The following is a 16,488-nucleotide window of genomic DNA, read 5'->3' on the forward strand; positions in this document are numbered from 1 at the left end:
TGAAACGTCGTCCAACACTAAGCTAATCATCAAATAAGTTTCTTCGTTTATGCTGGAATGGCAATTTGAAGTACAAGTTCATTTACGAGAATAATTTTGGTAAGCAAGTAGAGACGAAATAAATATTAATAAAAGAATGGTACGGTCTCGGCAACCAACTCCAATACGTTCTTGAAATCAATTATTTCAATATTAGAACAATAGAGAAGGATAGTAAATCTAGAACGAAAATTTCCTTCCGAGACTTAAAAATAACAGTACTCCCATGTCTTAATCGTTCTGTTTCTTGTCATTTTAGAAGCATTTCCTGTGCACAATTGATGGCCCAGATTCATCATACTCTGCCTTTGCAATCCACATCTGCAGGAAAAGAAACAAGACAACGATAAGTATAGAAAAACAAGTGAAAGCAAAATTGAAAGCATTTGTGAAGGTCTTATGAATAATATCAACCTGCTGGAAGGTACTCAGAGAAGCCAAGATAGAACCACCAATCCAGACACTATATTTTCTCTCTGGAGGTGCTACCACCTTGATCTTCATGCTGCTTGGAGCCAATGCAGAGATTTCCTTGCTCATTCTATCGGCAATTCCCGAAAACATGGTCGAACCACCGGAGAGGACAATGTTGCCATACAGATCCTTCCTGATATCCACGTCGCACTTCATGATGGAATTATATGTGGTTTCATGAATACCTGCAGCTTCCATTCCGATCATGGATGGTTGGAAAAGAACTTCCGGGCATCTAAAACGCTCGGCGCCAATTGTGATGACTTGTCCATCAGGCAACTCATAGCTCTTTTCAACTGATGAACTGGTTTTGGATGTTTCAAGCTCCTGCTCGTAGTCAAGGGCGATGTATGATAGCTTTTCCTTCATATCTCTCACAATTTCACGCTCTGCTGTGGTGGTGAATGAATAACCACGCTCCGTGAGAATTTTCATCAAGTTATCAGTAAGATCACGGCCAGCAAGGTCGAGTCGAAGAATGGCGTGTGGAAGAGCATAACCCTCGTAGATGGGGACTGTATGACTGACACCATCACCAGAGTCCAACACAATACCTACATAATAGAAAACAAAACAATCCCTTTGAGAAGAAGAGTAATTGCCTAATATACCAATCCGGTAGCCTCACAACATGTCAAGAAATCATTTCAAATCTACAAGAAAACATCATTACGTTGGCAAGACAATCAAATCAAAGCATCGAACTTTCGAACCTTATTCAATCTTCAACAACGGTGAACTTTATAATATGAACATAGACAATGTAAATGATATAATGAAGCCTTACCAGTTGTTCGACCACTGGCATACAGTGAAAGGACAGCTTGAATAGCTACATACATGGCAGGAGTGTTAAAGGTCTCAAACATGATTTGAGTCATCTTTTCACGGTTAGCTTTGGGGTTGAGAGGAGCCTCAGTTAGGAGTACAGGATGCTCCTCTGGGGCAACACGAAGCTCATTATAGAACGTGTGATGCCATATCTTTTCCATATCATCCCAGTTGCTCACAATACCATGCTCAATTGGGTATTTCAGGGTCAAAATACCACGCTTGGATTGAGCTTCATCACCAACATAAGCATCTTTCTGGCCCATGCCAACCATCACACCGGTGTGACGAGGACGACCAACAATGCTAGGGAAGACTGCCCGAGGAGCATCATCCCCAGCAAATCCAGCCTAAAACAATGGCACAAAGAAGAAGAGGTATTAACCAAACGTATAATATAATTCATTCTTTTTGTCTTTTAGAAAAGTCTACCTTAACCATTCCTGTTCCATTATCACACACAAGAGGCTGAATGTCCTCTGCATCTGCCATCTTTTATACCTGTTAGAGAAGTTACTATTAGCTGGGAAAAAAACAACTTTCCAGACAAGAAGATTCACTGCATGTCATTGGAACGCTAACATCCAATGATAAATATAAGGGTATATCTAGAATGACTTTTCAAGTGTTTTCAAAAACTATTCCGTACCGGCTCTATAACGTAGAATGGTTGTGACTATTTTTTCTAGGGATGAATAAGTTAATCGCCAAAAGTGAGCCTAAACATTTAGCAGAGCCAATACACTTTCTATCTTCAAATAGGCCCAAGCCCCCACATCACTTTGGTATTGAAAAGACACATAATACACTGCAAAAGACATATAATATGTTGTTCTTTTTATAGGTTTCTTATTCATTGTTCATACATTAGCATCGAAATCATCAGTCTTATCCTAATAGATTCTCATGATGGAGTAACATGATAATACACTCAATTAATTCCAACGCCATAAGATAAAATCAATTTCATTAATACACAAACATATCCAGCAATGAAGAAAAACCTTTTGAAAAATGTTATTGGTCCAGAAAAACAAGAGAGAAGAAAGAAGAAGAATACCAAGAAAAGGAGATGGGTAATGAGGAAATAAGAAGAAGAAAGAGAAGGGGAAGCAAATAGAAAAAACCTTTGAAAAAAGTGAAGGAGAGAGGAGAGAGGCTTCCAAGGGAGAAAGGGAAGGAAGGGGTAATTATTATTTATTATTAATTATAATTATAAAGAAGGAATTAAAAGGGGGATTTTCATAAGAGGGAGAGAAAAATGAGAGGTTCTTGTGGTAATCACTCACTGGATTTGCGACTTCATTGGGATGCCCTTCCTATTTCTTGGGGTTGTTATTGCTTTGCTCTTCAAACTTTCTTCCACCACTCATTTCATTCATCAAATTGAATCCATCATAGTTTTTTTTTTTTTTTTTTTTCAATTTTAATAATTTAGTTTCTAAATTTAAGTTGGTAATAATTTATAATTTGTAAAGATTGTCTTGATAAATACTATTATGATTTACTGAAATTTCTTATATGTGTAGATGAATAAATTGATTGAGGATTGGATTTATTTATAAATTATCAAGACTTAGTCATTAAAAAATGACAATTAAGTTTGACGAGATTTTTCAAAATAACTAAATTCTAAAACATTTGAAAGTATAAAAACTAAATTGTTATATGCAAATTCAAAAACTAAATTATTACAAATTTGAAAGTAAATTGCTACAAATCAAAGATTTGTGATTAAATTATTAAACTTTGAAGGTTTAGGGACTAAAAGTTAATTTTATTTTTTATCCATTTTTTCATCCAATCTTATTTCAAGTTTTACTTTCAACTATTTAAAGATTATAATTATTATTCCAAAATCTTGAGATATGACCCTTGAGTATTATATAGTTCATGAGCTTTAATTTTTATAATTATTTATTTTTTGAAATGATCGCTCACGAGGAGAATTCTACGATAATTAGTATATTTGAGTTTTAGATTAATTAGTATTTTATAATAAATAGTTAATTTTCTTATTTTTTTATAAGGTTATAAATAGTCACTTTAGGTTTGTAATAAGAAATTTTTGAATCTAGAACATTCGGTTCTTTTGAAAGGTGTTCTCTCAATTTTAAAGGATAAATTTTCTGATTTAGCCTTATACTTTATTCGGCTACATCAAAGTGGTATCAAAATCCTCGAATGATGTTATAGGGAAGAAGCCAAACTATAGATAGCGGTCGGAGATCGCCACCATTACCACTTCCACATTCATCATCCTACCATAGCCATATTTATCACTATTCTACCTCATCCAATTATCCCAACATCATATCACAAATCATCCAAATATCTTAACCCATCATCATCCAACAACATAGTGCAGAAAATAGAAGTTAAAATTATTGAAGAAATTAGAAAGAATGGAAGATAGAGAAGACAAGTTATGGTTGATATGGAAAATCGTTTCAGGTGGTGTATGCTTCAACTCCAATGTACCATTAAAAATTCGAACAGAGAAAAGAATAGAAAATTTAAAACTAGACCCCGGAGTTTGCAACTTCGTCAGAGGAGATTGTTTTGTTGGAGAGTCATCAGACGAGGCCCAAAATCATTGTTGTTGCAGAATCGTCGGAGATGGAGGTCGATCTCGCCGTCACTACATCGTCGGAGCCTCCGATGACATTGGTGGAGGAGAAAAAAAAGAAACAATGGCCATGGATTTGACCTAATACTTTATTCCACTACAACAATTGCACGTGTATTTGATCTATGTTATCATGAAAATTGAGTCTAAGTGTGGGTTAGTGATGGCTTCTTCGTCTCTGTCCTTGTTCCTATCCCACTCATGCACTCTCCATTTCATTTTCTTATCCTTGGGATTGGGTTCTCGGTGGAGACCCTGTTTGGTAACATTTGATTTTTTGTTTTTGCTTTTTAAAATTAAGTCTATATCATTCATATTTCTTAATTTGCATATAATACGATGGTTAAATTTTTAGTCAAAATCCAAAAACAAAAACAACTTTTTGAAAGTTACTTTTTTTAATTATCAAAATTTGTCTTGGTTTTATAAATTATTGGTGAAAAATAGATAACAAAAAAAGAAATTTAGAATTGGGAGTAGTGTCATAAACTTAATTTAAAAAAACAAAACACTGGTTACTAAAACGGGCCTAGATAATTAAATTTCTTACTATTTTTAATATGATTAATTTTACATAGACAATTTAAATTTAGCGAATTGACTCAAATTTATTGGTAGAAGGAAATAATTACCTACCAAATTATCCATATATATATATTATTCAATTTAAATATATTCATTATCTTGACCATTAAAAAAAATTTAAATTTAAATATAATATTATATAATAATAATTACATAACAATAATTATTGTAATAAATTAAAAAAGAGACAATGAGAAATGGGGAACAGGGTTGACTGTTTGTTTAACTTAGGATGAATTTTTTTCTCACTCCCTAAATGAACATCACAAACTAAGACATTATACCATCAACCATAAAATTAAAGAATCAAAATCTACATGCTCACATGTTTTTCTTTTTAGATCAACAATGGTAGAAGTAGAAAAATCAAATTGTTGATACTAATATTAGCTAAATTATCTTTGATTGAATTCATAATCATAGGAATTTTTTTTTAATAATGTTATTTTGATATATATTAACAAAAATAGGATAGGACCGAAAAGATTGACAAAAATAGGTTTTTTAATTGTGTATAAGGTACACGATTACACCTAAATCGTGTACCAGGTACACGATTACCTTAAGTCGTGTATCGGATACACGACTTTGCTCTACATTAAACGGTGGTGCCTCTTCTTCTTCTTCCATCCGAAAACTACTAAATCCTTCTTCCTCCATCCAAACATCATCTGAAAACCATCTAAAAACCTCTATGGCGTCGCTTTTTCTCTTGTTGCTGCCACCGTGAGTCAATCTACCTAAGGGTTTTCTTCATCTGAAGTGTTTCTTTGCCTGAGATAAAGTTTTTTCTTTAATTTTTCCCAATATATGTATTTTTTTTATAAAAGTGAGGATCAAGTTCGAAAATATATAGTTTATGGATCCATGATTTAAATATATAATCTTCATATATGTATCATTTTGTTTGCATTTAGACTGAACCAAATGTGTAGTTTATGGATCCATGATTTATTTTTGGATATATATTGAACTTAGAAATTAGATTTTGTTGGGTTACTTTGTTGGATGATTAGGTTGACCTATTTGTTGGGTTAATTTGTTGGATGATTATGTTGGAACTTAAAATATATGTATATGTTTATAAAAATGAGGATTGCTTCATATATATATATATATATATATTATTTTGTTTGCATTTAGGCAAATGTATGATTCATGGATATACTATTTTGTTTTTATTTAGGCGGATTTAAATGTATAGTTTATGGATCTTAGATTTGGGTTGATTTAAATGTATAATATTTAGATCTTATATGTTGAACTTAGAAATTGGATTTTGTTGGGTTGACATATTAACATATTTTTTTTTTGTCAACTATAATAGTTGAAAAAATCATAATAAAATCATAATAAATATGCCGAGGTGTCCGGAAGATTTAGTAATTCTTGAACTTGGAAATGGTGGAGATAGTAATATTGATGTTGAAGTTGATGAATTATTTGGAAACGATAGTAGTGGGGAACATGATCTTGAGTTGGTACCGTCGCACATGTTCACCCAAATAGATTGAAAAATTACAAATTCAACATGTGAACTAGGGTCAACATTGGAGGAAATGAGTATATGGGTAGATAATTGTAGTTTAATATATTTAATATTAAAGAAGATTGCTGTTAATTATAGACGGGTGTGGCAAGCCAAGAGAAAAGCGTTGATTGTTGTGTTTGGTGATTGGGAAAAATCATATTTAGAGCTTTCGTATTGGTTGAGTGCTCTTGTTCATTACAATCTAAAAATACGATCAGATTGGTATTTCCTTTTGTCCGATGTGCCAGGTACGACTATTTTTTGTCGTCCTTCGGTCTTGCAAGAGAATGGTTCAAACATTGTAAGCCATTAATCCAGATCGATGGAACTCGTCTCTACGGAAATTATTGACCGCCTTATCTATTGATGTAAACGGGCATATATTTTCCCTTGCTTTTGCTATTGTTGGAGGTGAAAATTCGTCCAGTTGGTCATGGTTTTTGTAGGCATTGTGTGAATATGTTATCCAAAGAGATGGTATTTGCTTGATTTCGACATAAGGGCATTCTTGCTGCAATTAATAATGAGGAAATTGGTTGGAGTGAACCTAGAGCATACCATCGATATTATCTTCGCCATGTTGCCAGTAATTTTAATACGAAATATAAATCAAAGCAACTAAAAGATTTGGTGTTTAAGGTAGGAAATCAACAATAACTCAGACATGCAATGCATGAATGGTATTTTCAAAGGTGCTAGAATGTTACCAATTACTTTGGTTAGGCTAGCATTTTATCGCACAATACTGTATTTTGAACGTCGAAGACAAGAAATCAATGAAGCACTCGATCTTGGGGACATGTATACAGAATATGCCCTGAGAAAACTTAAGAGGTGAGAAAAACGAGGATCTGCGCATACAGTGACATCTATTGACAGGAAAAGTCAAACTTTTGAAGTACAAACTGACATAAGTATGATTTCTCCCTATAAAGGACAACACACAAGTTTTGAGCTTGAAAGAAGGAACTTATTCTTGTAATAACTGGTAGTCATTCAAGATTCCATGCTCTCATGTAATTGCAGTTTGTAATTACATGTGTTTGACATACATACCACTTATTGATGAATGCTACAAATTGTCCAATTTCAAGCGATGTTATGAAGGTCGCTTTCATCCAATAGAACACCCAGATTATTGGCCAGGATTATCATTTATAGAAGTTCGCCCGAATGCGGACTTACTAAGAGAATAGGGTTGGCCAAAAAGTACGCGCATTCATAATGAAATAGATTGGAGAGAGGCAAGCCAAAAAAGTTCGATGTACAATTTGCAAAAGAGAAGACATAACAGACGTACTTGTCCACAACGTACATTAGGTATTTCGTCTTCGGGTCATTAGGTGTATCTTTTATGTACTTATATTTTTTTTATGTAATTGTAGTTTTCATGTAATTATATGTTTTATGTACTTATATTTTTTTATGTAATAGTTTTATTTTATGTAATGAATTTATTTTTCATGTAATTGTATCTTTTTATGTATCTTTTATGTGATAGATTTTATTATATAATGTAATTTGAACATGGAGCCTGGTTCTTCTAATCCTGTAAAACTATATCAACAAAATACGCATAGTTCACAATCGATATGGGATAGTTCTTCTACCATAGTTTTGAGTTGTAGGAGAAGGGAGGCATCTGCACAATATATTATCTCATTTGATCAACGTATTATTCCCTACGTTGAACAGGCAGGTTTTCTTGAGGTTGCACAAATCGGATTTATCCAACTTGATCGTGTGTTTAGACAGTTCAGTCTGCGACAAACGATACCTTCGTTTGTCTTATACACTCTCAGCACTACACCGGATTGATTTGGGAGGTAAGCACGGCCAAAACTGGCATCGAATCCACGCGGAATATATATCCTATTGGCATGGACGACATGATCATTGTGCACAAGGAGAAATAACAAATGAGCTAGCTGTATCAGATGTACTTTTCCTAGTATGATTCAATCACGAGGCAATTTATCACACCTGACGCGTGCTTACTATTACTACATGGTAAGAGATTTAAAATCAGATATTTTCCATATATATGATATGAATATTGTTTAATATTTTTTTTTTTATCGTACAGAATAATTTTATCGGAGATGTACAATAATATTCAGTGCAACACAACCTACCAAAGTTGGGTTCAATGTGTCACCAAACATTAGTCAACATAGAAACTATTATTCAACAAACAAGGCGACTCAATGTTGCTAGGGTGAACCTAATTTAGAGGGACACGAAGACAACTCCTATGTGGGGTAACTGCCAGGGGGTCGTTTTTAAATTTCATGTAAATTTCTATTTTCAAATTAAAGAACTAATTGTAAATCTTATTTAATATTATAACATCTTTTTTTAATATGAGTGTAGAATAATTATGTTTTCATTATAGATTAAATATATAATTAAGCTTAATAATAAAGGAATTTGTGGACCCGGTCCTTAAGTCTTAATATTGTTGTACATCTCCGATTAAAAAAGTTAGTCAATCTATTTTTTTTAAAAAAAAAAAAGAAAAAAAATCATGGACCCATCTCATGAGTCTCCATGCAACTGGTCAACCAAGTCAGTCGACGTGATGCTAACTGGTTAATCGTGTACCCCGTACATGATTTCACTACTCTACTTTTGTCAATACTTTCCATTCTCACATATTTTTAAAAATACTTTCCCATAATACTTTTCCATATAACCCATTTTTGTCAATAGTTTGAAAAAACACTATATTTTTTAACTTCAACCTAAACATAGCTGAATTAGTTAAACATAAAATTTCTATAATGTAGTATTTAAGTACAAAACAAATATATTTGTCTACATCAACATAACTCAACTAAAAAGTTCAAATATCCACCCCCACATAGTTCAACTCAAATAATAATAATAATAATAATAATTAATGGTAAAGAATGAGCCTTTATCCATTTTCCCCTTTAAAATATTGAAAACGCAAATGTTTTATCAAAATAGAAGAAAGAAAACTTTCAATTGACAAGAAAAGGATGTCATTTAATAATTATTTCAAAAAACTGAAATATTTTTAATCAAGTCTGACACCATAACTAAAATAAGCTTAGCTCAACTTTTCTCCTTAGAGATCGAAATTTAATCTCCATACTCACAATTATTGTACTAAAAAAAGAGCAACACCATATTATTTAGAATGGTACCGAAGTTTTGATTTTATTTTATTTTACATTTCCCCCTTTTTTGTAGTGCCAGAATTCTATTAGAACAATAACTTACAAGCATCTAAAATATATCAAAATGAGTATAATCGACATAGTATTTGTACTATCGACCTAGGTTCGATTCATTCCCAAATTGTCAAAAAAAAAAAAAAAAAAAAACCGAGAGAGTTGGAAAGTCTATGAAAAGAAAACATGCAACCATCAATCACCAACAATACACTAAACTCCAAAGCAAAACAAAAGGACCATTGTCCATAATGTTTAGACTAAAACAAAAGAACATAAATTGCATTTGGAAAAAATGATGTCTTTGCCTTGTCTATGTCTTTCAAGGGACATTTTTAATGTTTAAATCTAAAGCTACCAGCTTGAGATAGAATGGATGATGAGGCCACCAAATCCTTCTACAGAAATGGAGGAAGAATCACCCATCTGCGTGGATACTTTGGCCTTCCCTCTTTCCCATCAAACAGCTGAAGATACAAAACAATTCAAGTTCAAATGAGAGGCAAAATCACTACAAAAATGCTTCTAAAGAAATTTGCAAAACCCAAAACTACTGCCCCTTCAAAACCCTCTACCAAGATCCAAACATGTGATAAGTTTAGTCCAAGGGAACCACACGTTTAAGCTCAGAGCATCCCAAAACATAGTGCAAAGGATATCAAAAGTTTCTAATAATCTATTGGTTTAAGCTTTTGAATTTAGTAGTGATTCAATATATCAGCAAAGCTAGAAATACTATTTTCAATCTGTTGTAGTATCAATTCTCCAGTTAATAGGGATAATTCATTTATTAGATCTTGTGTTAGGTCCTAAGGCCACTAGCAAGGGACAGTGTTACCCATACATGAAAAAGGATTAGTAGGTTCTAACCTATCAACTTAAAAACCCCTTTAGGAGGTGTTTGGGGCACTGGGTTGGTCACTATAGTAAGTTAATTATAGTGAATTACCACTAGACCTAAAAGCTTAAACGGCTAGAAAAGATGAGTTAGATGATACCTTCTTGAGGCGACGGTGCTTTGCGAGGGCCCAGTTAGTCATGATAAGAGCAGCAACCACAAGAAAGACATAACCAGCAAAAGTCTGTGTAGCTATATTGAAGCCTACCCACTGATATATTTCTGTTGTGTAATTTGCACACGTCACAATGTTGAACAGAAACCCCTTGGGGATTTGATATCCCCCATTGCCCTCAGGACTCCGCAATTTTCTCAGTAAGATATGACAGTAGAAGTTTGACAGTTGACACAGCAAACCAAATGCAAAGCCAATCTTCATTTGTAGGTCACCAACAGGGGTATAAAGTGGGTGATTGACATAATATGCAATATACGAGCCAAAGGACCAGTAGTAAGCACAGTTTCGGAACACATTCGAAAGTGGTGAGGTTGCATGGCTGAACCTATGCACAAAAAATGTTTCCATGATTCGTTTGAAGTAGTGAAAACACCAGTAGTACATTGCATACGTCTGAACCGGATGGATGACACGTTCTGCCTTGTAGCCAAAGAACTGATATACAGGGAAGTAGTAAAAGATGGGGTAGAGGATCAAGGGACCCAAGTATTCCCAGAAAAAGAGCGTACGATAAGAAACTTGTGGGCCCAAGTCCTTGAAGATAACAGTTATGTTGTCCGAGTTGTCGCTACAATATTCTCTGAGGCTTTTCTTGTAGTTAAGAACAGTAGGCCTCTCCTTTGAACCAGGTTGAATGGGAAGAGTTAGCCTTTGCCTAGCCGGGTAGAACTTTTTGGCTGTTTCAACAAAACAAGGAAATCAGATAGCTGCACTTTACATAAAAACTGACATCGAACTACATGTATGCATCCTAAATGACAGGAAACTTTCCACTGCTTAAGAAACATGTAACAATATCGAGCAAAAATATCAAATGTTCCAGGTATAACTATAAGAACTATAGGTAAGAGACTATCAAGTCTAAGTAGTTTTAAATTCCCTTTTGTTTTTCCTTCTTCGTAAAACTCATAGTGGGGTGGAGGATTCTACAATAAATGTTAAGGGACTTCATGTCTAATCTTAGCTGACAACAATAAGAGAGCCATGTCACAACAATGCTGATCTTCAAAGTAAATATCAGGTAGATAATGCAAACGGAACTGCATAAGCCTGCAAAGCATGGTTTTCTTTTCTTAATAAGAAAATTCCCCACTCTAGCCACAATGCATACTAAAAGCCAGAAGGCATGAAGCAACTGCAGAATATTAGAGGAAACAAAATATACCATCATGGTAGTATGATAACCATTTGGATTTAGCAGCTATTCTAATGCACTCCTCGTTGGTTGAAATACAAATTTATGTAGTAATACTGAAAAAGATACCTCTTCATTCAATTTTTTGACAATGATTCCTCTAAAATTTATGACCAAAAAGAAAAAGAAAGAAAGAAAAAAACCTTGCAATAGTCCTCGCCCAACAATTTTATTTATGATAAGATAGCAAGGTACTAGGAAGGTTACCTCTCCCAATTCTCTAAAGAGAATACACAGAAATGTCAAAAGATACCCCCAGCAAGCAAAACCACCTAAATAACAATCTTTCTAGCACGTTCTATCTAACAAAATACCTTGGGGCCCACTACATACGTATGCATATACACTTTTACAATTGGGGGGCTATCACCTTGCTAGGGATGGGGAGGGGAGGGATTGCCTATGTAGCATCTAGAATGCCAAGTATGCATTTTGTAAGAAAAATGAGAGGAAAGATACTTTTCATTAGTTTTCACACCACAACCATGCTGATATGAACATTTATTTAAAGCCGTTAAGGTGCATTAAAAATCATATTGAGCCCCAAAAATGTATTTTAAACCCCATTCTACGAAATCAAAAGGCAACTAACCATCTATAACGAAATCATTTCATCCTTTGCCTATCGTAAGTCTAGAGAAATGATAACTCTATGCAATATAATCAAGAACGATAAACATATAGTTGTAAAAAGCCAGAAAGATCAGCATACCCGAGCACAGAAGGCCTATTCTCATCTTCTGTAATCATAGAAGTTATAAAGACTAATTTTCTGGAAGCATGGCACAGGAAGAATACAATGGACTTCTTCAAATACTTTACCATTTACGTACTAGTAACAAAATTTTGAGTCCTCAGCAATTCATACCCAAAAATTAAACTGCTAGGCTAGGCTGAATTTAATTTTTAGATTTATCCTTTTAATAACTACAAATAAATGGGCAAACCACAAGCAGATGCATGACTTAAGTAACTAGAGCAAAGCTCAACAATTCAAGGCATATGCCGGTTCGAATTTTTCCACCCTGTCACTCACTACCATAAAAATGCAAATCTAAGCTAATAAAAGAGCATGTGTGCAACACAATTAAAGAAGGCATTCTACTATCTTGCACTCACTTCTCTTATAAATCGCATCCTGTAGATCTGCCACTGAAGCCTGCAAAAAACAAAACATCAATTTCCATGAAACTTAAAGTCCCGTCTTCAACTCATCTGTAAGAAGCCAAATTGGTAGGTCTACAAACAGAACACAGCCACCAAAACAAGTTGTACTCTTCTCATCCTATCAAGAATCGAGAAGGGAAGTGATAAAAAAACAGTAAATCAATCAAAATCGAAACACTTACAGAGTCGCTAAGTTGAATACCCCCTTTAACAACCTCTCTCCCGCTGCGGGAAACTACCGAGACCTTCATTTTTGCAGCCAAATTAGAGACCCAGTTGGGGAATAAGCCTATTATTTGTACCCAGATCCTGAAAAGAGCAGAATGAGAAGACCCAGAACCAAAAAAAATGGTTTTCTGATGAGATCCGCAAATGGGTGTGAATTTAAAATTGGAAAAAGTTTCTGGGTTTGAAGTGGGAGGTTGGGAAGTAGGCTATTAAATGGGGTGCAGTTGGGGTAGGAGAGCTAATTCCGATGACTGATGAACCGTGTCGCTAATCATCTCCTTATTGCAATTCGACACATCGTTCTGTCTGTGAGGCTGGAGGCTGACACCCAACTGAATAAATAAATTTATTGGGATGAACGTGAACCTAAATTCCTAGTTGCAGCAAAAATTTGCCATGGATTAGTGAAGAGAATGTGCCTGTGTCATCACTCCAAAAATCTAAGAATTGGTAGTGAGTTTAAAGAAGAGCAAATGATAATTATAGAGAAAATATCTAAAAGCCAATCTCATTTATTTTGAGCCCATCTTGCATTTATGTGGCCAATTTAGAGTTAAAATTTTGACAATGGGTGAAATATTGGAGTTTGGGATCACTTCATCTTAAATGAAACTTTATTATTGAGGAAGATTTTAGATGCTTTAGGATATAGAATTTTAAATCAACACAACAATTATAAACACTAATAAATATTATGTAACTTTTAAATAAGTAAATAAGTATATTTGTTGAAATTTTCTTAAAATAAAAAATTGTAAAAGAAAATATAGTTTACCAATGATTTTTTAAAGTGAAAACTATATATTATTTGTACGGTCCTAATAGGTAAAATTAGAATTATATTGTAATTTTTAAAAGTATTTATGAAAATGTGATACTTTTAAAAATATTTAGAAAAATATTGTAGTTTTGCAGTAATTACATTCTCTTCTCTTCTCTCTCAATATCCAATAATCTCCACTCATGACTCACATTTTATTCTCTTTCTTCTTTTCCTTTCTTTTTCTTAAACCAATAGGTTAATTCAAAAAATTCAAATTGAACTAATTCATTTATATATCTTTTCTTAGATAAAGATGACTTATATACCTTTAAACATAATGTGAACACAATTAAAAATTGTAGCAAAATCTAAAATTAATCAAATGTTATAAATAAAATAAATTTATGGTTCGATGCAATTAGAAATAAAAGCTAATATATACTTTAATAATTACTAACTACTAAATTAAATTGGTAACACTTACACACATAAAGCTCAAATTAGTAATATTACAATTTTACACTTAAAATTTGATTTTTATTTCAATTTGGTCCCTAGACTAAATGATTTACATTTTTAATCACAATTAATCTAAAATAATTATGACGTGAAATTTTAAATTCAATTTTAAAAGTGATGAAAAAACAATGAAACTCAATTAATTATAATTCATTTAATTAAATTAAATTTATTAGCATACATTAACATTAAAGACAGAAAAATGGGTATTCAATGGAAAATCAATGTTCAAAAATATAAATTTTGAAATCTAGAGACCAAATTGAAAGAAAAATCAAATGTCAAGGGTAAAATTGTAATATTTTGAAACCGATTTCAATAAATTTTCAAACTTTAATTTTAACCAAAATATCATTATTTATTTTCAATGATAAAACAAAGTATTTAATATGGTATTTTTTTAAAAACAGTTTATTTAATAGTTTAAATGTGAAATTATCTATGATCTCCCTATATCCACCGTCAACTAAAAGGGGTAGGAGGGGAAATCAAATGAATGGTACTCTTATAATTAATCACTAAAATAGGCTAAAAAGGAAATAAAATGTTTCTTCTTCATAGTCCCTTTTAGCTAGCATAGATAGATAAAATACGTTGCTGTTATTATTATTATTTATAGAATTAGAAAATAAATACAATGTTAATTAAAATGTATTGTCAATATAATAACTTTATTATCAATACAATAACTTAGTGTTTCCCACTAGTTCGGGTTGGTTTGGGTTATTTGAACTAAACTTATAAAGTTTTCATCTAATTTAATTAATAATTTCATTTAAATCATATTTAGATGAATATCTCTCACATAACCTATAGTTTTAATTCAATTACATCAAATCAAATTAATAATTAATTAATCTTCCAATTAATTAATTACTAAATTAAATATCACAATTTAATTTAACCTACATGCGAGTCATATTCAATTATATTTACCTCTGTATTCTTACGTACTAGTGCTTCTCTCATGAACAATCTTTTATGGTCCAACTATTAAAGAGAAACCCTCTCGGGCCAGTGAGAGGGTAGGGATCCTTTGTTCAAGTCTCAGAGACACCAGGAACAATCATCTACTTACCCTAAAATCGGGAATGAGCGAAATTCATCTTGTATTATTATGTTCTCAGCTCCTCACTTGGTCTTGTCCCTAAAATAGTATACATATAGACTCTTTAGGCTCCCCATATGATAAATATAGAGTGAAATCCAAAATGGTAAACACAAAAGTGTATACATAAAAAATATTACATATATTTTGAACACACTAAAAAAAAACTTATTAAACACAAAAGTGAAATTGTATAAATTCTTAGATACTCTACAAAAGGTTAAAAAACATTGTTGGTCCCTAAACTTTAATGAAAGTAACAATTTATTCCCTAAATTTTGGTTTATAATGATTGAGTCCTATACTTTTAATTTTGTAACAATTTAACCCCTTGACTTAATATGTATTGATTTGATTTTTGTACTTTCAAATTTGTAACAACATAGTCCCTAACATAGAAAATTCATCAAAATTAGATGTCAAAATTTATTAATTTATTATGTAGATATTTTAGTATATAAAAACATTGAGTCTCTAACTTGTTCATCGGTTTATTTATGCAAAAAAAATCTCATTAAACCTTAACACTAATTTCTACGATAGGGGCTAAATTATTACAAAATTTAATATAAAGAAACTAGATTGTTATATAGTAAAGTTTAGGATCTAAATTGTTACAAACCAAAATTCACTAACTAAATTATTACTTTTACGAGAGTTTATAAACTAAAAGTGATTTTTAGTCTTTATAAAATTTGGAGATCTATCAAATATAAACTTAATTGCTTTATATATTTATTTGATACAATTATAAAAGTTAAGAATGTAATATATATTGCTTGAAACCAAAAATTAAATAAAATTTTTTATGGTTGATATTAAGTTAAAATATAGTTATCATAAACGACAAAGAAAAATCAAACAAAGAAAATAAGGGTATTTAGGTCATTTTGTTCATCAAGATTGCCTCAGGTGTGACACCGACAACAGCAACCATTTTTTTCCATTCAGATCTCTCTTATCAAGAAAAACAACCATATTTTCATAAATATTTTGTACTTTTCTAAATAATTTTTTGAAGTAAAATATTTTAAAAAATGATCCGTCCTAATACTCATGTTGAAATGTTTACATTAAAAGAAGCAATCTCTGATCAAGGTATGTTATCTATAATTCTATATCATACTCAATCTACTACAACTT

General features: G+C 32.3%; 2 protein-coding genes across 4 annotated transcripts; both read right to left on the bottom strand.

The window, feature by feature from the left end:
- Positions 1-94: 94 nt before the first annotated feature.
- LOC120079718 (actin-1-like) lies at positions 95-2,651 on the bottom strand. Of its 3 annotated transcripts, none has more exons than XM_039034051.2 (5): positions 2,472-2,651; positions 1,777-1,845; positions 1,301-1,694; positions 454-1,067; positions 95-360 (listed from the first exon to the last, which is right to left on the bottom strand). In XM_039034051.2, exons 2-5 carry the CDS (start codon positions 1,834-1,836, stop codon positions 295-297), a joined length of 1,134 nt encoding a protein of 377 aa, XP_038889979.1. In that variant the 5' UTR covers positions 1,837-1,845; positions 2,472-2,651; the 3' UTR covers positions 95-294. The 3 variants fall into 3 exon arrangements, with proteins under 3 accessions (XP_038889979.1, XP_090170821.1, XP_090170820.1); XM_090314695.1 differs by having other exon boundaries at positions 2,349-2,640; XM_090314694.1 differs by having other exon boundaries at positions 2,405-2,589.
- Positions 2,652-9,476: 6,825 nt separating this feature from the next.
- On the bottom strand, positions 9,477-13,528 carry CER10 (3-oxo-5-alpha-steroid 4-dehydrogenase family protein). Its single transcript, XM_039034394.2, has 4 exons — positions 12,910-13,528; positions 12,680-12,719; positions 10,288-11,042; positions 9,477-9,756 (listed from the first exon to the last, which is right to left on the bottom strand). Exons 1-4 carry the CDS (start codon positions 12,976-12,978, stop codon positions 9,688-9,690), a joined length of 933 nt encoding a protein of 310 aa, XP_038890322.1. The 5' UTR covers positions 12,979-13,528; the 3' UTR covers positions 9,477-9,687.
- Positions 13,529-16,488: the final 2,960 nt, after the last annotated feature.

The sequence above is a fragment of the Benincasa hispida genome, chromosome 6, assembly GCF_027475165.1.
Source record: "Benincasa hispida cultivar pf3 chromosome 6, pf3_genome.v1.1, whole genome shotgun sequence".
Classification (NCBI taxonomy): Eukaryota; Viridiplantae; Streptophyta; class Magnoliopsida; order Cucurbitales; family Cucurbitaceae; genus Benincasa; species Benincasa hispida.